The sequence below is a fragment of the Anopheles ziemanni genome, chromosome 2, assembly GCF_943734765.1.
Source record: "Anopheles ziemanni chromosome 2, idAnoZiCoDA_A2_x.2, whole genome shotgun sequence".
NCBI classification, from domain to species: Eukaryota; Metazoa; Arthropoda; class Insecta; order Diptera; family Culicidae; genus Anopheles; species Anopheles ziemanni.
Window position 1 is genome coordinate 36,063,614 of NC_080705.1, and position 26,647 is coordinate 36,090,260.

The window sequence follows — 26,647 nt, forward strand, 5'->3', positions numbered from 1 at the left end:
AAATGTCACTTCAGCTGGTGGGTGACATTCCCAGGTTTACCGCTCGATTGGTGGTCACTAGCTGGTGAGTTTGTTTCGTTTCGTTTCTGGAGCGAGTGATGCTGCGGTGGCATACTGAACGCAGTTGCAATAAAGTTCGCGATCGTGCGGTGTGTCCTTGGGATGATAAATGAAACACATTATTCAGTGTTCAGTATTTTTTGTATTGAAATATGATTCAACCTACCACGGAGCAGTGGAACTATCCATTTTATTGGTTTGGGCATTTGTAAATTCAGGGTGTTTTGTTGTAGTTTTACCAAAACACCACATTTTTTAGCTAATGGATACAATATTTGCTAAAAAATTTGATTGATAAAAAAATATTCAAACATGCCAATTTCAATTTGACAATTTGATGAATCATGCTATCATTTGTGCTATACTTTGATTTTACTTGTTCGACCGCTCCGTTTAGTCTCGATCTGGTATAATATTAGCGTATGCTGTACTATACGATCGAACTCTTAACACAAAACATGCACTCTGCCTCACTTGGATGTGAGTAATTTGAACTCCTAACATGGCACAATACTTCCACCTTCGCGTAATTGGGTATTTTGCAATCGTTCTTCTATTCTACGAAATACAGAAAGTCTCGTGTTCCATACCGGCCCGTTTTCCGTGCGATTTAGGAAAGAGAAGCCAGAGTTTCGGGAGGTGCAGAGGGCGCTCAACAGAGGCTTCTGCTTGTTCCAACTACGGTACGCAAATGCAAGACCCACCGCGTGCAGTGCGACCACACAGTTCGACTCTGGGACCCGCCGTCGGGTTTCGCAGCGGATCTCTAATCATCTGTTGGAAAGCCATCTGAGCGGAGTCTAACGCAGGGTAGAGCAATATTTCGTACTGCGCCGGTTTAATAGAAAAGCACTAAGGATCTCCGGTGGGCTGGTTAGGTAAAAATCAATAATGGCCCTTGTCTCCAGCTATCAGTCTGCGCGGATCTTAATGGGCATGTGAGCTCGAGCGAGACGGCGCATGGGTGGGCGAGGAGTTTCCCAGCCGGAGCGGCCCTAGAAAAGTCGCCCGGGAAGGCCGCGAACTAGCAAAACTAGAGCTCGAACGCAATGTCGGACTCCAATGATGTCGATGGACTGCATGGGGCACCAAAATGGCCAAAGCAATTGACTGAGATTTTTCCACTCCCTGGCAGGCGGAATCTATGTTTTTTTCGCGAATGGAGAAAGAAACACGGGAATGTGGACCCCTCTCCCTTCTCCCCCAATCACCTCCCCGGGGGCGCTAGGCAACGCACCGAAGCGGATAGGCGCCGGGTGATAAGCGCCGGGTAATCGGAAAGTAATAACGACGCATTGACGGGAAGCGGACCATTGACGGAACGGAATCGCGCTGATCACGATCATTACGGTACCGATCAGGGTACCCTGTTAAGAGTCCGCTGATGATAGTGTACGATCATAATAATTTTATTTATTACTGTATTATCCTCACCGGGAGACGAGCACGGCTCGAAGCTCCTACCGGGTATGCACGCGAGTTCGGGTGATTGTTTGTCCTTCCCGTGGCCACAATGGATAATAAAATAAAGTACGCTTAAGTCGATCGTTTAGCGACTGCCGGTGTGGAACAATGGACCGCAAGTTGCTTTGCGTGAAAATGTAGAGAAAACACTGGACGACTTTAAGTCCTTTTCCGATTCACATGTCGGAGTGCAACGTGCCTAATAGGACACTATTTAAGCACATCTTTCAGGACAAAGATCCAACCAGATCCGAAGGGCTCTGGTTTGGGGGACTTCGAGAGAACATGGTGCATTTAATTAAGTTGCTTTGGTGGAAATACACCGCAACGTTCCCGATGTTGGGTTAAGATTTTCGTCTCACGACCGAAAAATCCACTTAATTATGGACCAGCGTAGATTTAATGTTAGGCAAAGTTTTTTCCCCACCCGTAAGGAAGTTTTCCCCCCCAAAATGAGAGCTTGGCAAGGGTGGCAAAGGGTGATTGTTCAATTTTGCATCCCATCTGTTGGGGGTTTTCCGGGGCTAGCTGGTATTTAAATTTGCTCGCAACTCCATCGAGCGATCACAATCGCAATCGAGCTACGTTCGGATATTGTTCTCGTCCGGGCAAGGAAAAGGGTTCGGCACTGTTTCTTTGCAATCGGTTTTTTCCCGCTCGGTTTTCCCTTTAACCTGCCCCACGCTTTCGGGCTTGGGTTACACGGAAATCTTAAAATGGGGGGAAAAGTAAGCAACGGGGTGAAAAGATGGTACCGTTCGCCGGAGCTGGTGGATATGCTTCGGCTTAAGATTGCATTTATTTTTGTTTTGTTTTTGCCCGGGAACGTGCGCATAAATCTCCTCCGCGCGCTCCGGCTCAACCGGTAGCATCGGATAGATTAGGCTGCAGGAGAATGGCTTCGGAAGGAACGGAAAGAAAGTGCACTTAAGGTAGGTTCCGTTGCCTGCGCCTGTTCGAACTTAATCAAATTGTAATCTTGGCTGGTGCTTTTTCTTCTTTCCCTCGCCGGTTTTCCTACACCGCCGGGAAGCGCAGTTAAAATGCAATGAAATGCAGCCCGCAGAGCAACCGGGAGGCCCGGTAACGAACGAGCAGAATCAATTTATAATCCACTCGGGCGAAGCAATTCGTCAGTGCAAAGTAGTAAATCTAAATAAATTCAATTACACTGATTGATTTACGAAACGGCCGGCACGGTAGTGATGTGCTTTTTCCACCGTGTCCAGGATTAGACAAGGCGCACCTGGACCCGCAGCTGGGAGCCCATTTTCCGGGAGCTGTTTCATTTCACTTCGGTGGGAAAATGAACACCGGTCGACGTTTTTTTTTTTGCGATCGTTCACCAGTTTGTCGGAGAACGTTCTGAAGTATGTTCTCGTAAGCCGACGGTCACATGATCGGATATCTAGTGACTGGTGATCGTAAAATATGCACACATTGATCGACGTATCGACGCAGGGAAACGTTGTGTGGGAATTTGATGAAACGGATGATAAGAAAATGAAGAGAGCGGCGGAATGAAGATGGACGACCTTCGGTACGGTAGCGAAAGGTAATTTCTTTGGGAATGCAGATTTTTCTCAGCTTGTATGAAATTTAAATTCATTTTAAAGAAGCCTCACTTTTCGAATAAAAATAAATTTCTTTTGCGGTTTCTTTGAAAAATAGTGTAAATTTAATGATGACAAACATGTGTCGTGCTTACTGCTGACCATACAAATTAAGCATATTTGTGTGATACATTGTAACCAGTTATCCCGCAGACAGATTGAATTCATTAGGCTTTAAATGAAAACATCGTTTCCCGGCGAGATTCCACGTTTGCACCTCGGCGCATAATTGTGCCCGAAAAGGGAAGCCCCGCGTTTTAAAATCCGGGTAAAATATGAACCACACGGGTTGGACCGCTCGTTAAGCGTTAAGCGTGTGGGCCAGTCGACCTCCGGAGGCTGCGAGGCGGCGATAAAATGGAACGTTTCAGATATACTTTTGCTCTCCTGCTCTCCCCCCCGGCTCCCCACCGTTCCGTTCAAGGGTCATCAGCGCGGTAATCGGTGGTCATCTCATGCAAACATGAACTGTGCACCACAAAGTGACCTCTCTCTCTCCCTTGAACTGGTCGGCGATAATCATCGAAGGCTGAGGGCCAGCGAATTGAATCGAGAAGAAAACAAACCTAAAGACACAAAAAGTGGTGCTCCTATCGAAATGGCTTGATGTCCAGATCGGGTTGGGTGGAAAGTCAGCGTCTGGCGTCTGGGAACGATCGCGAAAAAGTGTACTCTACGTAGAATAAATCAATTGGCACCTTTTCGGACCCACGCTGCTCGTCGTGATTGGGAAGGTTCACGCGGCACCGGACGTGTCCTGTGCTGGTAATTTTCGTGTGCCCGGTCGGTTTTTGTTGTTTTCCCTCCGATCGAACTCGACGTCCGCAACGTCGTGGTCTGCTTTGGACGATTTGTTGCGATGATCGATGCACATATTTATAAGCTTATGATTTAAATTATTTTGTATCTCACAAGCTTCAGCTTCCCCTTGGGCTTTCCTTTTCCCCCGACGGCGGCTGTTTGTGGTGGATCTGCTCGTTGCTAAGGAGCCTTGGGCTCCATCAGTGTGAGCCGATTTCGTAATCGAGGTCTTGCATCCTGCTTTTCGGTTTTGTTAACGGGGCAATTTCAATTGACCTTTCGCGAAGGGGTGGTTGGGCACGCCGGGCGCTGCAAAAGTCCCAAATTTATAATGTCTTTATAAGACGCTGAAAGTGGAGAAAAATAAACCGTGCCGACATTGGGCTGAGACGATCGAGAGAGTAGACCGTAACGTAGTACGATCACATTTTGTCGCTTAGTTGCGTAGCGGTGTACTTTCGTTTTCGAGGACGAAAGTTACGTTGGGCCCTTCTTTCGTTGATGTTGGTGCGCTTTCTGCACGCATCTTTTTATTTGCTTTTCTTTTTTGCTGTACTCGAGCAGGACGCATCTCCAGCCTGATCTGATTTATCATTGGAAGCCGTGCGGGAGGAGTAGGTTTTTTGGGGCTGCTTTTTCGTCGTGTAGTCTTTCGCCCATATGGAGCGATCGGACTTTCTGTAAGTTCCTTCTTTTTCTCCGCGTAAATAGTTTCCCAAGATCACCATTGTTCTGGGGAACGCGTCGTGAATCCCTTCGCCAATGTTACGCAACGGTGCTTACGGCATAACGGAGGCGCGTCGGTAATCACAATCGCCTCCAGGATGGCCACGTGGCGCTATCACAAATCTCCCAGCGCGTCATGATTGTTTTTGCCCCGGTTCTTGACCCTTTTATGGCCGCTGGTGGTGAGGATCATTTCGATCAGGCCTTCTTTTTTTCCGCACTCGATGCACGTTCCTTTCCATTCCGACGCCTTCCCGAACCGCGAAAGGTCAAGAGAATGTTGACCGTCCTCGTGCACGGTAATGGGAGCGCACGTACCAGGGAGGTTCTTAAAGTCCTGCAGTCCTGTCCGATGGCTTCTCGGGATTTTTTTTGTTGTGCTCCTGTTTGTTTATGGTGGCTTTTTTTTAACAGCTGTTTGAAAACACATTAAAATCGGCCCCGTGGCAAGTTCTTTACCCGTTAAACGATCGATAAATAATTACCCCCGGGGCAGTTTTGCGTAAAGCGAAGGAGAAAAAATTAAACCAAATAATAAAAATGCCATCCACTTGTCAGCGCAACATCGTACGGGGAGCGATGGCGGCGGCACGCTGACAAGAACCGTTAAGGGTGATCGATCTGGAGCAGCGGCGGCACTGGTGGAAACACTTTCGTTCCTTAAGGATTTTATTTTTCTCTCTCTTTGTTGACGACCAAAACGTTACTTTTTTAACCGTTGTCTTTCGCGAACGCTTTAGTGCGCTTTATGTTTGGCAAGCGCTATATATTATTTAATGGCGAAATAAAATTTTCCCGCTCGATGTTCGATCGATGGTGGAAGGCAATTAAAACTCAACGGCTGATTGATGGCTGAAGGGTTAATCGGGACAAATTGCAATACGGGCTGCTGCCAAACGGATGAATTATTGTGTTATTACCCATCAGAAACGGTCCTCACGAAGACCAACCTTAAAACATGCTGGTGTATAAGCGGTTCAAATTTTGATGCAGAGCAATTTAAAGGTATATCAAAATCACGTTCGATATTAATGGAATAATTACTCCCTTTCCTGGGAATAATGCGATTAAATACAGACATTGATCTCTGTAAAACATTCATATCTTACTCTTCCGCAATGTCCTTTTTTAGATTCACAGTAGGATGTCTTAACTTTCGTGTGTCGGCCTAATAAAGATTATATGTATTCATTCAATTAGTACTAAATGTAGCTTATTGAGTTCGCGCCGGTGGCATCACAAACATTTTCGGTTTTTATAAACGGTTTTGGCTTCAAAGGATATTGCATTTCCTCGTCGGGATTGTGGCTGCGATGGCTATGAAGCAAAATTACTTACCCTCGATAGTGTTATTACTCGAGATAGGCGCCTTGTTTGGAAGGTTTTGAATCGCTCCTCCTAGCGTGTACTTTGCATTACGAAGTGTAATTTGGTGCACTACATTAAAGGTGATTCGGAAAGTAACCGACTGTGGATGTTTTGCTTCTATTCAAGGGCATACCATATCCTAGAGTAGTTAGGGAAATATATTGGAAAATTATTTCAATTATATATGTTTTTGTTGATGGAATTTCTCATTTCATATTGTATTGTTGTACCATCGTTCTTTACCAAAGTTACTTTACGTTTCACGAACGGGCCCTTCCGCCCGAATGCAAACTTGTCAATAAGAGGTGGACCCAACTGTCAGCAAGTGATCGTCGATAAAGACGGACAGATAAAACACATCTCGATCGAACCTCGGTCGGGCAGCGTGTCGATCAGCAATAAACATTGAAAACCGCGTCCGAAACCATCAATGTTTACAGCTTTTAAACACTGGTTTTGTCGACCCCAGGAGGGAGCGAAGCATGAAAAAAATGAAACCAAACCAAACCAAAACCAACACTCAACCTAGCGTGTCGATGTTGTTTGTTGCGTGGTCCCGCAACCTGATGCATTTCCATGCCTGTACCGGGCGGGATCAGATTTTTTCCCGCTCGCCACTTGTTTGCCTTCCCCGAAGGCCCAAATGTGTGTAATTAAAGCAGATGTAATAAAATATAATTCAAGGTCCGACGAGGGTCCTCAATCGCGACGACGCGCGAAGAGAGGGTGTAGAAATTGTACATCTTCTGATGATTCTCGGCTTTCTCTTGATTTCACCCAAAAGCTTATCGGAGAGCAGGGAGGCCGTTCTGGGAGGAGCCGAGCAATGAACATCGTATCGGTGAAGATTTGGATTGATTTTGGCAACCTTTGCGGCAAACGTCCAGCGCCACGCAACGATGAGAATGGATCGTAAATTTTTCATTAAATAAAGAGATAAACATTTTGGGTGGGGTGCGCCCGTCCCGAGGGCAGACACTTTTTAATTAACTTTTCCGCACATCGGAGATCGCTCGAGTCCGAACAACAACAAGTCCCCGAAGAAGCGCGACACCGTATGTGTGTGCGTTTATGCTGCCCGCTATCGCAACATGGGAAAGGATGTCCCGACGGTAATAAGAGGTCCTTCGTGGCGGGCTGGAAAGTTCGTGACAGTGTCATTACGTGCAATGGTTTGCACATGCAACCGTTTAGGAGTCCTCAATCATATGTTGTTGGTTTCTCCGTAACGGTTCGGGAAGAAAAACGAAAACATTGTAGGTGTATGCAAACCACAGCTTGTACCGGCGTTTTGTGCCACTCCCTGAGTTTGCTCGTGCCCCGCAGGTATTGCTCCACTTGGTGTCACTGCTGCCGAACCGCAGCTCCCAACCTCTCCGGCAGCGTCACGATCGTATTTGCGACCGAAAATCTTTAATGTCTTAATTTAATTTTTTCGCATCCGCAAAAGATGTCAATTAATAATCATTTGTGTAGCGAAATGATAGGGGTTCCCGGGGTTCCACATAATTTGGTGCCCTCTGGTTGTGCCAGACGGTTTGGCAGGCCGTCCGTGATAAGTTCGTAAGCGATCGTTTAACCCACCGATGCTTCGCCACGGTATGCAATTTGAGCAATTTGGTTAAATTTGGAATGTATATTTTTGTAATAACAGTTATAAAGGTGCTGGATTGCATTTAGTCGCATCCTCCAGATTGTCGCGCCAGGGGAACCCGCGGGTCTGCGAAGGCCCTATAATTAGATCGGAGTCTCTCGGCATCGGGTCTGGTGCATCTCTCTGCACCACACCGGATTGTTTGTGTATCGTATTTCCCATACGTGCCCAGCAGGAACCTCGGACGGTGGACCGATCGACGTCGTGATATTCGTGGAGGACGCGCGCTCTATGGGAAAAATCTCCCACAATCACACGCTGCGACCGGAGCACGCTCAGGCTTACCGAGGCCTCCCGGCGGCTGGAGCTCGCTTTTTGACGATCATTAATGCGCCGTTGAATTGCGCCCAGGCTCCACGCCCGGCTGCATGCATGTGATGAATGCATGCACGCCATTACGATTGAACTGTGGAGAAATATAACAAATGATCCGGCCTTCCCGGCGCGGCCGAGAGGCTTGGCGGCGTTCGGGGCTAGGATCACCTGCAGTACGGTGCGGATATCAATCTTACGACATACACCCCGGTGACCTAAATGAAACCGAGCTTTGTCTGAAGCGGGGGGCGGCGCATACAGGTGGACGCTTCCATCGGATTGTGCTGCGCATGCTGTGAAAGATATGCGTCATAAATGCGTCTCTCCTGGAGCTCGATTTGATGATTTAATTTGCATAATTTCCACCTCCGATGCACCCACTTAATTGATACATCCCGCCGACCGCTGGATTGCTGTAGCTCGTCTCGAGGTGACTGATATTAATTAATCTGCACGCGTTGGTCACGGTGTCGTAACTGGAAGACCCCGGATCTCTCGGAAAATAAACACTGGGAAACAATCCGAGCCGATTCGTAGTCGGTTTCGTGATTTATGTCCGGTCGCGGAAAACGCTGGGTCTAAAACAAAACTATTTGGAAGGCCATTCCGGCAGAACGGTTCGGGTTTTCGAACGGAAATTCGAACGAATCAGTGAAGATTTCAGGTGAAAGTTGAAGGTGCAGTTGCAGTGCTGGAATGTTCAAGGCCTTAGGCCGGGTTGGATAATGGAAAATCATCTCTCGTGTCATTGTATTATATCTCTAGCCGCAACAATCGGATTTATCCGTTTTAACACGTAGGCTGACATGTCACCCAAAAGTAGGTGACAACAGCAATTAGTTCTAAAAATGTTTTGACCCATAAATAAATGAACATGCAACATAAAAAGTATAGTAATGTTAAAAGCATGTTCTTTGGAAAGCTAAGTCTTTACTTCGCCTACGAAAACCGCCGGTTTAACAAATGTTAATAACAATTTGATTAAACAGGATTGTACTAAAAAAGAGTGCTAAGAACGCTTGGCAGTCAACGTGTTAAATAGGAGAGGAGGAACCGTTATATAACGAGATAACATATGGAGGGATTTGCTGTGAACTTTTCTATGTCATGAATTGATGTTATTGCAAAATTGTAAATTTTTGCGACCCCTAAATTTGGCAGAAAACTATTTCCAAAAATTGCATAGGATAATGTTGTATATCAAATTAAGGTTTGATAATTGTTCAACACTGAAAAAATTGTTAAGAGTGGACATCATTCTTTCTGTGTGTACTTATTTAAATTAAGATGCAAATGGGGAATTTAAAGATTTGCTAATTTTTAGTAAAGTAGTATTATTTCTGCTTCGTAGAACGAAGCATTAAGTATGGTATAACTCTATTACTGTTATGTCGCCATCACCGCACGTTCAAGGTTAGGCTTACGAGAGGAAATAATTTATTGCTTCCCGGAATATCTCCAACTCTGTGCCGTCGTTGGCAGAATGAGTGTTCTGGCACCTGAGGCGCATTGCTTTCTTCTCCAACGGATAACTCCCACCGAGGCGGAAAACGGTGAATTTGTTTCCACACCTATCCCAAAACACGTTCCCAGGCGCGTTTCGGTGGTAAATCGTTCGGCCTGAAACAAACCCGAACCTGTCCCTAACTCGTCCGATCGATAGCGAGCCTTCTAGTCCGTGGTTTGGGTTGGGTTTGGGTTAGGTTATGCTCCGGTCTATGCTCCGGTCCGGGTATTAGGATATCCAGGTGTAGCCATCCTCTCTCCCCACCCGCCCCTTTTTCTACTTTGTGGCACCCACGCGCGACCATATGAGGTGGTACAATGGTGATGATGATTATGTTGATGGTTAGGAGGAGGCCCATTGTGCAGGTTACGATCGTGTGCCGGCGGTCCGGCGTTTCGCGCTCGTCCACTTCGCCGGTGCCTTACTGCGCCCTGTGTGCGGCTCGAGCGGGGCGCAAGTTTCGCCAATTTTTCGCCCGCCGGCATGCACGATTTTCTCCGTGGTTTATATATTTTCCCTTGCGGCCCGTAGCGTCCTTCCCCGGTATATATTTTTCCTTTCTGCTGACAAATTGTTCCAAACCAGAACCGAAAGTGGTACGGCCGGGATGTTGCTGGTGGAGCCAGAGGTGCGCCGTGGGATTTATGCTCGGCAATGGTTCGGGATCGGGCATTGCATCCTGCGGCCCACAACAATAATGGACGGAGGCGTTGATAGGTTCGGCAGAAATGATGGGTGGCTTTGTGCAGGGCTAATAAATTTACATGTTTTGACTTCGATCAGTTCACTGATAGCGCGTTGAGCTAGCTCTAGTGGCTTCAGTACGAACCCGCTCCGCCTAACGGGCAACATCTTCGTCGAACAACAGCGAAGCCAAAGAGCAGAGCGGCTTCCCGAAGGCACAAAACTAAAAGCAAAGCCTCCAAAAAAACTATCCCATTGGAGGATCATTGCGGCAGGGGATTTACTTTTGTGATTACATACATTTGCCATAAGTGAGCGTGGATGATATTACCATATATTATTTACGACATAAATTTCGCGGGCGATTGAGATTGTCGTGACCATTTGCAAAATATTTGGTTTTATCTTTCGAACGTGGTAAAAATGCAAACAAACACACCTGTTGAATCTACGGTGGAATCTTTGGCTTGGTTTAGTCAAATCACACAATCGCTCAACACCTTTCCAAGAGAAGCTTTTCTATTTTATGCTCGGTTAAGCCCATTACGAAACATACTGAGCGATATTTTGAAGCATGTATTTTAAAACGCCCTTTAAAACAAGTATTTTTTACAGTATTGGTTACGTTTCGATTTGGTATTTGATAGTAGTAAGTAGTATTTAAAGGTGTGTTTCATGCTGAAGTGAACATCATTTGCATTTCTTTCATCGCTGCACCGATGGAGACATTTTTAGATTAAACCCACACCAGAATATTTGGCGTGCCGTTAAAAACATCCCGTACCATCTGCTAAGATTTTCATGCAAGTTAAGACGTCGAACAACACTTTCTAGTAATTTATCCGTCAGCTATCTTCATTTCAGTCGTTTAGTTTAACGAGGTCTAATACATTTTCGCATACCGCCACATCTCGGCTGCAGATGGGAATTTAAATTGACGATATAATTTACGTCGGTAATGTAATTTAATCAGCGCGGAACGGAAGATAAGACACCGGTTGCATTTCTATTCATAAGTACTCGATCGCAAGGTTTGCGCCGATACTCTGGAAGTGTGCTGGCGGTAAGGATATCTCGCGTATCGCTGAATGCATACAATAAACTCTCTCCATTCGATCGGAATAGGACAGGGGGTGGTGGTGAATGTTCGCGTTAAAAAAAAACTGTATACGCGCGTGTAGATAAGGTACTGTTGCTAGCGCTACCCTTCCCTGGTATTTCCCCAATCAGGGCGCTAAATGATCGTTCTTTGATCAAGGAGAAAGGAGTTGTCACAATCGACCATTTTTCCGAAAAGCAAAAACCGAAAGCGACGCCGACTTGTCGGACGGATGTTTTCGGTTTGGCAGGAAATATGTAAATTAACCAAAATACCTCCCGCTACCGGTGCATTGAAAAAGGGGATTGAAGATCGTTTGCTTTATGTTGCGAAGGTGACCACAAATCCACCATCCTGCTAGCCACCGGTTTACGATTTACGATTCTCTTCCGCTGCGACTTCGGCTTTGCCCAGGATGCGATACGAAAATTGGCTCGGGACGCGACAAACCCATCGGCACCCTGTCATCTGTACCGGGGCTGGGTGACTTCTACACCCGTCGGCATCTTCGCCCGATCGCCCCATCCCGATAGCGAAAGGGAGCCAATAGTGTCCCCATCTCCGGAACGTGAAATGTGGCCCACGGTGAAAAAAAAAACGAATGCAAATGAAATAAATAAAATATTCAAATGAAATGTATGAATCGCCAGTCGGTGGACGAAAGGAGAATAGCGAGCACCGGGCGAAGGCAGTGGGAGGTTGCATACTTGTCCAGATTGTGAACTGCGACGATGTTGTTATGCGCTAAATTGTTTCACGGATCGGTTGCATTTTCAGCTCGTTAGGAGCGCTTTCGCGAGCTCCTGCCGTTTTGTTTCGCGCCTTTCTTCAAGGAGGGGCGATAAAGCAAACCGGCTTCGGGCGGCTGGAGGTGATCGTCCACCGGAGTGACATAAAAATTACACTCATTGGTGCGATTCTGCGGGGAATACGCCGGCCGAACGGACAAACGATCTGGGGGTCGGTCAGTTGTGTGCAGATTTGCATTGCGGTTTGCGGTTTGCCGCACCGGTCCTTCAATGAACGGTGCGATATTCAATCCCTTCTGCGAGCTTGTCAGCATTACACACCGGTTTACGAAGATCAAGTACTCTGCGAACCGCAAGATATGTAAAATGCAAATGATTATGTTAAGGCGCGAGCGCGTCCACCAAGTCACATTACAATCAGAGATAACATTCTATTTTGGACGACTTAATTAGTTCTGCGCCGCCATGGCTCTCGTGTCCGTCGCTAGTAGTTGGTCGTTGTAAAGCTTCTTGTCTTGTCCTTGTTTCCTTTGGCTACCTTCCCTCAATCACATGGGCACGCACGTCAGATTATGTGCATGTGTTTTGCGGTGATTTCATGCTTCCCATATGCATATATGGTCGTGGGTAGCATAAACGGTAGATTAGTGAACGGTTTGTTGTGACAATGAGCCAGGCTGGCCTAGGGAGGGCCAATGCTGGCGATGCTGAACTCGATAGGTTTTCGGCGGGATAGATTTGCATTTTTTGAAACTAACCGATCGTTGGGAATAGATAGGGTTCCTTTTTGAATGGATAAGCAGCAGTTTATGTGGTATAGTGAAAGAAAACATCCACGGCGGATTATGCATTATAAGGAGCTGAAGAAAGATGTATGCAAATAAAGGCAAAGAAGCGAAGTGAAAAAGAAAACACGAAAACTATCTAGGCTTAAGGTATATCTTAACAAAAATTATGTTGTGCTAATGTGTTGTTGGTTTATCTGAAGCCATTAATTACTTGAATTCATTTAGACAATATCGTTAAATTAACTCTAAAAGAATATATAACATTAATAATATGAATTTACGAGGTATTTTTGTCAAGATCTTTGCATTGAATCTCCTTCGCTTGGAAGAATCATTTAATCGTGGTACAGAAGGTAAATTATTTGAGATGATTCACACCAGTCTACTTTGTCGTGAGACACTCCCTTGACTATGAAACCTCTTATAAACTTCGGTGCAAAAGAGATTCCGCCTTCTAGAAAAAAAAGGCCCACGGTGGTCGTGATTTTGAACTCTATTTGGGAAATCCATCACTCACTATCGAATGTCAAACAGAATCGCGTCCGGGAGTGAGTGATGTTTTCGGGGTTGCAACGTTTGCGCAACCGGTATTGATCCGTGGCTAAGCCGGAAGTCACGGGAAATAGTTCTGTCGTCAAAGGTGCCGAAACGTTAGTTATTAATGGAAATGTTTATCTCTCTTTTTTGGACAACACGATGCCACAACACCGGGGGGAGATACATTTATACAATTTATCCGAGCAATTTAAACGAGCTTCTTGAATTGATTTTATGGCGATGAATCGTGTTTGTGATTAAAAGTATATTAATATTCATCAATTTGTCAGGAAACAAAACTTATTGTGGATTACTTAACAATGAAAAAATGATTTTTTTTCTAATATAGACGTTTCTAAAAATACTTCTGTCAATCTTCACTTCTTACAGTACAGGTTCTTTTTTAGCTCAAGTGCACTACCACCGTCCGAATGCACCAATACCATCCGAACAGGGCAAATTTTCATTACCACGCCGTCACGATGTGATTAAACTCGTTCGCACCCGACTCAAATGCACTTGTTTTGTTGCATATTTCTTGTGCAAGTGGTTGTTGCATTTCAACTGCACTGCCAGAGCCAATCAAACCATAGAAGACAAAAAACAATTTACCTCCTGTTTTCAAACATTTCCTACGAGCGCGCACCGCATCGCAGGGAAATTGAATCGAACAAGAAACAAAACAGTGCAACGAGGAAATAATGCACAAAGCAACAAAAACAACACCACCATTCCCCGATGGTTACAAGGCACGTAAGTGTGCGCAGCATCGGCCGGGCGCACTTGAGCTGCTGAAGAAAAATGACTTTCTCGAAGGTATCCATGCGCTCCCGCAGGGCGACCCGAGTACGGAGTCGGTTCTAATTTTAGCGTCTTGCGCTATCAGCAAAGTAACCTCCCGCGTTCTCCCCTTTCAGGCCATCCCGGAGCCCGGTACGATCACGATCACGGCTCTGCTGATCGGGCGCTATCGTCGCCTATCGTTCGGGCGTAGAAACAAATTGCTTCCCTGATTACGCCGTGAGGAAGAAAAATCGCGCTTTGTTAGGATTAATTTGAGGGAAGATTTTAGTGTGTTAATGGCTCCGATGAAGGGGGGGAAGGACGAAGAGAAAAACGGGCGGGGTAAAATGAAACTTGAAATCAGTGCTCATGGAGTGCTGGGAGGGAAGGAAACATTCGTCGAGATGCATTGAACTCGGACGGTCTATGTTGAGGCCACCATCGTTGGCAAGAGCTTCCGGAGAGTAATACCTAGGACGGTACGAAAAAACGGTAAGCCAGAAGTTAGAAACCGATGTGGAAACGAAGAGGATAATTGAATATAGTTTGAGGCTCAGAGGAGGGAAGCGCAGTTGCACTACGTGACAGAATATTTTCGCTTGTATTATTTAACGTGGAAGCATGCCTTCAAAGTGTAGCATAACAGTAGCTAATATTTTGAAAAGACACAATTGAAAAGTGTTTGACAGTTTACGAATACGGTCAAGTGTTTACAGTTGTTTGATTTCTCTTGTTTGTTGCTATATTGCTTCCTAGCAAACATACGCTTGGTCGCAATATGCCTTTTCACACATGAAAAAGCTTTAAAGAATTAAAAATATATTTGTCAAGGGTTTTTTCAAGAGTTTCTCTTCATTAGTCTAGTTAGTTATTTTATAAACTTTAAAATATAGAAAAAATCACCATACAAATAATATAAACCATTTGTATAAAAGATGGATGTGATTGGATGAATAAATAATCAAATTACTTCTGCTTTCTATTGTTTCATAAAAAATAACTAAAATTTCATATAACCTATTTTAATTTACTATCAATTGTTTTGTTAATACCTCTACTGCCTATACTCGTATATGAGTTCCATTTAAAAAATCATCATGTTGAGGAAATAGCGATTGAAAATTTTTAAAAAGTTTTTGTTTTGCTGTTATTAGTAATACAAAATCTATTATTGGTTGATCATAACTTTTGTATTGTAACATAAACATTTCGTTGAGAATGACATTTCATATAAAATAAATGTTTTTAATCCTAAAATAGTGAAAATAATATATATGTGGGTACATTCGAAGGCGAACATAAAATTTATTAAAACAAAATATTTTTAAAACAAATTTCGGAATAAGCTCACTAGGAATTTGCAAATTAGCAGCAACTGCAGACAACAAATAGAAGGAAAAAATGTATTTACTGCATTATTTCCCCTTTTGCAACACAACCTAAACACCTCACTTGCGCTCGCCGTGCAGACGCGATGTTGGGCGACAGGTGGAAGCGAGCGGTGTTCTTCCGTAGGACAAGTGGCCTGTTACCGCGTTGGTGCCCGCGGCCACATTTGGAGGGCAGCAAACGGCATCAAACCGCAACATGTACAATAACGTCGCCCCGAAGCGGGAGTATAATTAGATTTTGATTATTTATAGGATTGTGTGTTGAGTCTGTTTTGACGGAGGACTGCCTTCATGGAAGGTGCTACCGGGAGGGGGCGGAGGGTCGGAGGGAAGCTCGGGAACGGATTCACTGCGGCAGATGTCACGGCAGAGGCAACCCCCAGACGTTCTTATAGCTCAAATCAAAATACTACGACTTCGGACTCGCCTAGGTGGAAGTTGCAGTTGGGTCCCGAAGCTGATTTGCTTCCAGGAAAAATGGTCCCGGTCGGTTGCGGTTAAGTTAGGTGAGCGACTTATAAATTGATTCGTCCGAAAATGGCGATGGCGGCGAGATGGGAAACTGAAGCAATCGGAATCGAGGCAAGCGATCACACGCGATCCCCCCTCGGGGCTGGCGGGAAAAACTGTACCGAGGCGCGTGATCAGCGTGTACCGGACTGATCGCAGCTGGACATGCATAACGATAAGATTAAGTTCACACCGCCCAGTGACGTGCGACGCGGCACGCGAATTGGCACTTTGGCTGCAGACACAACAAAAAGGATCCGACACTTCGCAACTTGGCCAGAAGAGGTGGCTCGGGGTGGGTGGAGGTAGTTTTTCACGATCGTACCTTAAAACTACAAACTCTTCCCCCCCGCAAACAAAGTCCACCGCGCGTTCGTGCGACGCGAGTAGGGGTAAAAATTGGTGCACAATTACAATTTATCATTTTCCATAAGTATCGCGAGACAAGCTAAGTGGCGGTCAAACGGTGAAACAAGATCCCGCACGCCACTCGAACTGGCGGGAGGGGAGAGGGTAGGGAAATGAGTTGAAACAGTGTAAGAAAGGCCGAGCGGGGTGTGAGCACAGCCTGTGACCTCTGTCCCTCTGTTGCTGTTAGGTCGGCGAGATCGCGTTTGTCCGATGGAAGGTTATAATTTAGAATTGTAACAATTTAATATCCGCGCGGTCGTTGGCACGTGGGGAGGGGAGAGCCAGGAGGGTGGGTGAGGAAATCGAAAGTCACACGGTCGTAAGAGGAAGGCTCGATGTTCCGAGGTGCCAAAGAGCAACGGCCGCCGGACATCGAAGATGATTTTGGGCTCACGGTATCGCTGGCAAAACGCGAAACGGGAACGGTTCGCTTTTCTTTTCCCGCGCAGAGGAATTCGTGGCAGCGTCGTGACTACGTGCAAATCAAACACGTGTCAATGCTGTGCCATGATTTGTGAGAACAATTTGAGGGCTTTATTGCGCCGGTCCCGATCGGGCGGCTTGCGAATCGGGCGGGTTATCATGACACCTCGCACCAGAAGAGGCGTTAGTTTGTAGCTCGTTGTTCGCGCTGATTCTTTAAATAGTGTACGGCGTCCCGACGTTCGGGCCACGCTTGACGTGGGATGCAGCACTGCAACGTTCGCACTCGCTGCTCAATGAAATTGCGCACCACATCGCAAACGAAGGGGATTTTCCTTAGCGAGCCGGAGTTTTATTCCCCAGTTCGGGACGCATTGATGAGTAGCATGGTTCGCAGCCTCGAATATGCTCGCTTTTCCATTCTCAAAACATACAGTGCACAAGCTCGCATCGGCCGAACCGTCCACCGACCCGAGCACCGTCGCCCGACACTTTCCGTCTAATTGAACGCCGACTATTCCTGCTTAATTAACACATTAATTTTCGTCACTTAACCGCGCGGTCGCAGCGTTGCAGAATCTCTCGGGAGAGAGAGAGAGAGAGAGTGAGAGTTTTCTATGACCCTTTTTCCTTCGGACGCCGTCCCGACTTATCAATCGGTGCGGTGCCGGCGGGAAAATCTACAGCGCTTTCCCAGCGCAATTCATTCATGGTCCCGTGCCATTGTGAATTGTGAATCGCGCGGGCTGCGTGAAGGAAACCCGAGGGTACATCGATTGCGCGATCCCGTCGGCTTCGGGTCGGGAGCCCGCTTGTCGCTTGGGTGTCATAAATTTGACACCGGTCGGCGACTTTCTGACACATTCCCGACGACCCGCCCGGACCGTTGGTGCATCTGGTTTCCGGGATACCGGGATAAACCGGTCGACCATGCCGAACGAAGGACGCCCTGCGATTACCGTCGGTTTAAGGTATTCTCTTGCGCGAATTTAATTATAGGCATCGGTCACCATTTTTTCGCAGGCCATAAAACGCTCTTCGAGGATTACGGCACGGCGTGTGGGAAATGTTTGATGCGTGCACGGGTTTTTCAAAGGGGGAAGCCGATGATACCACAATCATAACGTAACTCTTTCTAATAAACCACGCTACCTTCGCCTAGACATTGGAAGGACGTGTTGGGGTACCTGTTAGTTTTGCCGTGCGGCGACTAATTATGGAAACTAGAGGGCATAATTCAATTTACCGTCCGGCAAAAAGGGAAGAGTGCTACTTTTTGCACCAGCCAGGCGAATGTTTCTCACGCTTACAATCTTTCGTTGCCGGAGACTTGTTTGTAGTAATTACTTTTTAAGAGGTCTTACTTATTGGCATTAGCGCAGCAAAGTTGGGTGAATGTTCTGACCCATCGTAACTTGTAGCCATTTAGCGTTGAGCTGTGATATACTAAAGAAGCATTAATGTGAAAGTAATAACTGACTTGTGCCGTACATGGGGGAGAGTTAGTTGAAAGTAAATTTTCCATATTGTGCAAGACAACGGATGTTTACAATGTAATAAATAAAATAACAGCATCAATCTTTACAACTGCTGAAAGATTGATCGGTATACAACTAAGTAACACAACCTGTCTGCGGAAGACTAAATTAGATTAAAACTAAAGGAATTGAGAAACCAATTAAGATAAATACGGTTGTTATGCTTCATACCATTTCTAGGCGAAAAAAAACAGACTGGATTAAAAGTCTCATCGATAGAATTGAAAGAATTTGGTGATTCATCAATCTGGCAAATGGATGATTTATTCAACGACACGAAATCGACTGCTTTCCAAGAGCAAAATATCATTCTTCCCGTCTGGTTCAACATACATACATCCTAAGCGGGTTTTTTTTTCGGTAACCCCCGGTTGTCATCGTTCGAAGGAGTGTCAATCCTAACCTTGTCTTGGCGAACCACAATGAAAAAGCACTTAAAAAATACATCACCTAAGCGGCTATCTTCATCGCTTAAGATTTCGATCGATGGCATAAATCTGTGGCATGTTCGATGTCGGGTCGCGGGGTTTGAATTTTAAGGGGTTTGTTTTTTACCCCATGCATGTCGTTGTGGGTGGCCCAGAGTTGACAAGGTCATTGAATTCGCTGCCGGAGTAAAAAGTTCGTCAACCGGCGCGCCGAGAAATGCAATGTTTGCCATTTGGTGAACATTTGCAAATCGTGCCACAACGTGCGCATGGCGCAACATGGCGACGCTGATGGCGAAGCGTCGAGAAATGCACGCTAGATCCGTTCCTCACCGGCACACGCCACGCCGCGCCAGAATGTTCTAACGGATGCCGGATAAAGCCTCCGAGCCGAGCAGTGTTCCCGTAGCCGCTGTGATGATCCACCCAACACATCACGCCCCTCCGGGTGTCGATAATGATAGGCCGTTTGGAATGAAATTAATGAACGTTTATCCGAATGGACCGCCTCCCTGCCCGCGACGACCCCGCCGTAACGAATGATTAATGTGTGCGTTCGGTTTATCCCATCCGCTTTAATTACCATCCCATCGCATTAGCATGATGGACGGATTGACCCCGCGTCCATGTGGGTCAGTCGGTTAAATCGAATCGGGGGGAGATAAAAAAAACGAACCCACCACAAGTAACCACCGCAATCGCGTGGAACCTGCGCCACGATCGGGCCCACGAAGCAATCGATCTTCTCGACCCGTATTGGCGCATCCTCTCGGGAGTGTTTCGTGGTCTGGCGGTTTAGGCTGGCGAAAGCCGGAAGCAATCCGTTGCCTTGAGCCTTTGCGGAGGCGAATTTGCATTCAATCATACTTTTCAGCGCTTTCAAACGCGTATGCAAATTTCGGTGCGTTTCGGCCCGCCAAACCCCCCTCTGCCCGATGCATTTGCATCTGCGGCAGCGATGACGGAAGCGCGGATTTTGTGTGGACAAAATTAAAATATTCAGAAGATAAAAAATATTCTCTCTCGTTCAGCGCAAGGCAGGTTTCCATTTTTACTACGATAACGTTCGGCGGATCCTTCTCCAAAGGACCGTCTTTCTGACCAGTTGAGTTGCGTATGGGGTGAGGAGCAGAATTTGCCCAGCGAAGTTTGATTTATTGAGAAGCCTATTGTTTTACATAATGATTTATGAGCTCCATCGTGCGGGATGTCATCACCAGCGGGAGCATCTTTTCCGATCCCATCTTTGCAACGCTAAAAAGTGTTGTAGTGTCTTGTAGACCTCGAAGTAAATAAACAGGCACAGTTCAGTTGCTGTTTTAAAATCAGGAATCATATATGAAGCTTTCATTTTACAGTAAGTAACATGAAACAACTTGTTACTAATATTTTTTTTCACTGTTCATTTGTTACTAATATTTTTTTCACTTTTAGACATGGATTATGGACTATGTACAATATGTCTTCTTTTACTTTGTTTCGGTCTAATCTCTCCATTTTAAATGCCTGCGATTCACGGAAAAAAGTGTGTATTGTTACTTTTGTATTTGTTTTCCTAATCGCTGTCAAAATTAATTAAATGATTTTATAATTGGAGAGCAATTTCAAACGTATTGGTTGTACATAAAAATCAAAATATCACTTTTACTTTATGAAAAAGATCCTCTTTAGTAGAAGAATAGATTTTAAGTGTTAAAAGAAGTAGAACTGACAGAAATGAGAATGAGAAAAGATTGAAAAGAGTAGTTTAAAAAAAAACATTTGTCGTCTCGGTTGAAGATTTGAAGGCAAGCAAGATTCTGATCGTAGGGAAATGTTTAAAATTATTTATATTATTTTGTTGATTGTGATGCATTTTTAAAGTTATATAAACAACAACATAGTGGGAGAGAAAATGTGACTTACCTATAACATCATATTGTTGATGAATTTTTCTAAACTATTGGAAATCGATTCCGAATCGATATCCGAATGGAAATTATTAAACAAAAAAAAGCGCAACTATAGCAATTTTTTACTTTATCTTCCAGCTGTTTAATAAGTACTTAAGAATTTAAATACTACTTTTAGAATTTATTTTTGTAGATAAACATAAACATCATGTGACAATACTGCAAACATGTATAATGGATTAGAAGTTCTTATAAAAACAAATCTCCAAAATAAACTTTGGTCTTCAGTATAGACACATTTAGGATAATAGCAATGTCTGGAAGGCCCCGATAATCCCACTGCTAGGGGCCCCGGTATAGATTGATATGTCTCTGGCGTTTCATATGGGAGTGCGTAAAGCAATTGTTTACACAAAATTGAAAAAAACAAACATCAAACGATCACGTTTTGTTTCGGTCCCGAAGTATTTCGTTATTTGTAATTCCACACGCTTCCACTGTCCTGGAAAAACAACACAACTGCTTCATGTATTCCAATTTAAATGTAAAGCAACCTGTATTCATCGATCGAAAAAGGGTGAGGAGGGGAGCGAGGGGTCGAAGCAGTTGCAATAAATTTCTGCCACTGCCCACACGTGCTTAATGGCGCAAGTGCGCCCCAGCCAGGTACGCACGCGGACACGATGCGCACGCTGGGCGCACCGTTTCCGGATTGGCGTTACTTTGGACCGGGTGGTGTGTGGAACTGTATGCGAAATCCGAAGCGAACTCCACCCCTTCGCCGGCAGGGGATGCAAGGGAGCACGAAGGGTCACGTCTCGATCAGCAGTCGTGTGCGAATGATTTACGACACCTCTTAATGGTGGTGGTGATTGTTTTAATGTGGCTTTAATGTGCTACGATTTGAATAAAGGAAACATGATGGAGGAAAGCGGCGCGAAGGGACCTTTTTGATGTGCATGTGTAGGGTTTTCATATACGCCCCGTCCCTCTACCGAACACGTGCCCCCTCTCGAGCGACCCTTAGGTCTTCGGAAGATCCTCGACGGCAAAACGGCTCGTGCAATCAATAGACAACACGAATGCCCCACGTCAAAAATTGAACCACTCCGATGCTTGTTTCAACTCTGCCTTTCTTTTCTTTAAATATTTTATTAAACGTTTCCCTCCTTACACAGTTTTCCTTTTCCAGATATCGTGTGAGGGGATTGAAGAAAGCATTGCGAAAGGCTTACGGGTGGATCCAACCGAATGGAGATGGAATCGGAAGGAACCGAACCGAACCGAAATGGACAGATAACGACATTACGTGACTCTCATTCATAATAACGACCACGAGAAGTCGCGCCGTGATCCTGGCTCGGGGGTGTGCGGGGGTGGTACAAACCAAGGGGTGTGCGCGGCCATTTATAATGAGTATCAGACCTTCGTTTGTCTTCTCGCTGCACAAGAGCCGTCAGCCCGAGCGAGCCACTTTCACGGGGGAGGATGCACAAATTAAGGCAAACGTTTTCACCTACTCGAAACGAAGACATTTTCGTTTGGTCGCGATCGCGATCCTGACGCCCGGCGTGGAAATTCGCCCGTTCGGCTAGTGAACAGCAAACGGTCGATTCCGTACAGAAAAAACGGGACCGACAGATATGTTTCTTGTTTTCCGTTTTTTTTCTTCTCCCTACCACGACAAGGCCAAACCTTATGCCAACGAGCTAGGATCGAGGATCGTAGATAAAGCAATAAATAGCGTGTTGGAGCCCACAGTGGCACTCGCTGGGTAGGCTCACGGCAAACAGCGTTTCGCTGCTAATAAGTAATAATTCCCGAACAAGCTGTTGGCGTGTGGTAAGGGTCTCGTTTTTCTCCCCCGACCACCTCCGCTTCCCTCGTCGTGGCCTAAGTGGGCTTGGGCTGATTCGACCCGTTGGAGGGTTGCAGAATTTTCCCACCGCAGCAATCATGGGGACGATGCTCGCTAGGGAGATGCTGTTCGATCAGGTTGAATCCTGGGCCTTGGGTGTAGATTGGTTTCTACTGTTAATCCACGATCAATTAGCTGATGATATTTTCACCGATTAAAATGGGAGTTACTTGTTACGACGCCACACATACAGCGGTGTGGTAGTGGAAAAGATATAGCATAGGATTTCAAATAAGCTAAAGTACATTTTTAAATTACGTTGAAAATGTTGAATGCATAGTGGATTCCTTTTATTAAGCCGCTTACATATTTTATGTAACTCATCGAAGACGTTTAGATATCGATTTGACACATATGGCGAAAAATGGAACTGGCAATAACCATCATAAATAATTCAGCAAATATTGATCAAAAGACCACAAAATGCCAATTTAAAGGTGATGACTCGATGAATACATTTATGACATGCCACTTGGTAGACGTGGGATACAATAACAGCCTATATGGTATGGTGTATCAGTTTGTTACTTGGCTTCACCCGCAATGGATAAGATGTCCAAAACAAAGTGAGTGAAATGAGAAAATAATAAGGTGCAAATTTAACTGCAATCTTACACTCGTTCCAGCGTTGACAAACTGTTCACGAACCGGAAGCAGCAGGATCATGAATGGAAACGTTTTCCCGCCGTACGCATGGTGCTGTTTGTGTTTCGCGTTTTTTATGCATGGCCCGAGAAGGGGATGGATCCGAGCGAACAGTTTCGCTACCGTGTGAAGGGCATCGCCTTTCGTTGGATTGTTATTTATCTCAGTGTAGCTGCACAGGCTGCCTATATCTGTACCATCGAAAAGCGTCAGGTGAAAATGATTCTAAACTAGGTTTGGTGTTTGTACTACTTCTGTTTCTTCTACGGCAGGATCTGATCGATGGTTTGTTTGTACTATCAACCCAGCTGGTGCTGATTCTGAAGATTGAGTTTTTGTACAAAAATATCTCCAAAATTCAGCATCTTTTCTATCAGCTCGACGCCGAGCTGTATGCTTCTCGAAATGCGGAAGAGGATGTGTAAGATAGCACGCAATGCAATCGATGTGTGGAGACCTCAGGCCTTATAATGTCAACATTGTTTTTTCTTCTAGACCGCTAGCTAACGCACGTAAGAAGACGTCCATTTGTGGGATGCTTTATTTCATGTTTTCGGATGGTCTTATCACGTACTGGCTATTCTACGCCCTCACTATTAACGGACTCATCGTACCGTCGTGGTATCCGTTCGACTATACAGCATCGTATGCGGTTTACCTGGTCACACTTCTGTTCCAAGTGATTTGCATGCTCTGGAACGCCGCGTTCAACATTTCTTGGGATTCTTTGGTGTACATTTTGCTATCCTTAGCCAATGCGCAATTGCAACGGTTGCAAATTCAGTTATTAAAAGTGAGTTGGTGATTACATTCTCCTCCTGCCATTGTTTTGCTTCACCATTCTTTATCATCTGTAATGATCAATATTTTAACTACTCATAGATTGGACATAACAAGAGGTTGGATCCTGAAGAAGGATTGCAGGTGAAGTCCAAGCTGATAGCCGTAAAGCCTGCACCGAATCAATCCGGGAGGAATGACCATTTGTCTCCGGTTCAAGTTGAATCGGCTGAGGATGTGTACAATGATCTTCTTAGATGTGTAATCTTTCATCAAAAATTGATCAAGTACTTACATCACTTCTACTACGTAGATATTTCCGTCCATTCATGTATTCACTTTCCCCGTCACAGATTTGTCCACCAAGTCCTGGAATTATTTGGTGGAATCATTGTGGTACAACTATTCTGCTCCGTCTTTATCATTTGCATAGCCGAATTCCACTTGCTCACCGAAGTCGACACGGTAGGAGAACTATTGTGTGGTTTGCCATACTTGATCTGTATGCTACTGCAAGTTTATCAGTACTGCTTTCACGGGAATGAAATCAGCTACACGGTGAGTTAACGTTAGCCGAGGAAGTTAAAAAGTTTTCTGAAAAACGTTTGCCTCGGCAATTTTAGTCACAGAAAGTGCATCAAGCAACTGCATTTGTCAATTATCCGGACATGAACATTAAAACTCGGAAGCTTTTGATTTTATTTCAACAACGGTAAGTAGTGACAACCCGCTTTTGTGCTAGTTTGATTTATCTTTACATTGTTTAATCTACATTTTTTTTACATCAAGCACGGCTGTCGGAATACCCTGTTACGCAAAAAATATATTTAAAATTGAGCTAAGCAATGCAACCTTCGTGGCGGTAAGCTGAATTTGCTGAAAACATCTTCTCTAATGATTCTTTACTTCTTTTCTTGACACTTTTTAGATTATAAAATCGTCATATTCATTTTTGGCGGTTCTTCGAACGATGATTGACTAAGTCCTAAAGAAGTTAGACAACATTCTGCTTGAACTAAATTTAGATGAGGCTATTAAACACAACGAAACAAATATCGCTCGCTTTCGCGTGAAAAACCTAGTGATTTGCAACATGTCGATTTTGATGAAATCAAATACATTATCCTCACCAAAGGCTTGCTTGCTGGCACGCTAAAGCATCAATGTTGATCTTAAAAGTTACTTATTTGTTTAAATTTTAATCTTATTCACTTTCCTAAAGCGTTCCTCGAGTAAAGTATAGTATATTCATCCATAAAAAAAATTGAGGATAAGACGATGGTGAACGAAAGGGAGCCATTTCGATAATGTGGAAGCGATATAACCAGCCTCGATTAGGCTCCCGGGTACTTGTACCATGTCAGTGTTCCACTGAGTCAGCAGCACTTTTTCCCAACCGTTGTCCGTTCGCTTGCTCACATGCGCAAATGTCGTACGGCGATAGTACGAGGTGTAGATTAACACGAAAGTCGTGCAGGTCGGGTTGGCATTCGGTGGAATAAAATCAAATTAGATAAAGCAACTCACCCCTACCGGGTGCTGCAGTCGTTGTCGCTGCGAAGCTTACACATTATCACGGTAGCGGCGCCATAAGTGGAACACACGTTGAAGAAGATTTGTTCACCGGAGGCTGTCCTTTGCCTGTAGGGTGCGACTCCCGGAGGGATGCGGGTTCCGAACTTGCACTCCGAGGGCACGAGCTAGGAAGAAGTTAAGTTGTTGATTATCGCACCTCGTGCTGCTGGTTCGCTGACTCCCCTGTGGTTCGGTAGGTACGTCCACGGTATGAGTTTTCGATCGGTTTTGCTTTGCCTTTGCCGATTGCGCATCCTATTGCTACTGAAAATGCAACTAGAGAAATATCCCGCTGCTCGTTTAGATAGTGTCACAGAAGGTTTTCTCTTCCTGCGACATGCTGAAGTGCACTTACCCAAAATGGACAGTTGGTTCTATCGTACACTGCTGGTATTAAACAGACTGTTGTTTTAGGGGATGGTGGAATATTTTCTTGTACAACACGCCAACTTGATCATCGCAGGTTTGGAGGATTGCTTCCGATTTAGCACCCTTGTTTGACTTGTTTTGACATTTCTCAGTAGTTGCACTATAAAGTTTACAGCACTTTCCGGCATTCATCCACTAAAGGCAGGCCGTTTACAAATTCTCCAAGCACTTAAACCGACAAGTATGTGTTCCTTCTTTTATTTTTGACAACAACCTTGTTCTAGTCGTCTTCTGCGCAGTATGAAACCTCAATGAGAAACTCGTGATGAGCGGGATCGTTCTTTAAATAATGTACCATAGCATTGCTCATTAACGCATTAAACATCCACCATAATTTCAAGTTATTCAAAATGTAAACAATTAGGACAATTACGAAGGTTTTGCGTTGTACATTGTTGTTATAGTTATTTGTTGGAAATACAAAATAAGTTGAGCATTACACATAGCATCGTGTTTCGGGGCACATCCATAACCAACATCAAAACGCGTACAATTTTCGGCTGTCGATTAATTAGGATCAACTCACGACCAAGAGTCCATAAAAAGGCGCACCCTTAAT

The 26,647-nt window shown here is 45.0% G+C and overlaps 1 protein-coding gene across 1 annotated transcript; it reads left to right on the forward strand.

The window, feature by feature from the left end:
* The first annotated feature begins 23,202 nt into the window (after nt 1-23,202).
* On the forward strand, nt 23,203-25,066 carry LOC131293493 (odorant receptor Or1-like). The gene is made up of 9 exons (XM_058321570.1): nt 23,203-23,225; nt 23,286-23,517; nt 23,577-23,725; nt 23,800-24,097; nt 24,187-24,371; nt 24,438-24,642; nt 24,708-24,796; nt 24,874-24,946; nt 25,013-25,066. The coding sequence occupies exons 1-9, from the start codon at nt 23,203-23,205 to the stop codon at nt 25,064-25,066; spliced, it is 1,308 nt and encodes a 435-aa protein (XP_058177553.1).
* The last annotated feature ends 1,581 nt before the right edge of the window (nt 25,067-26,647 follow it).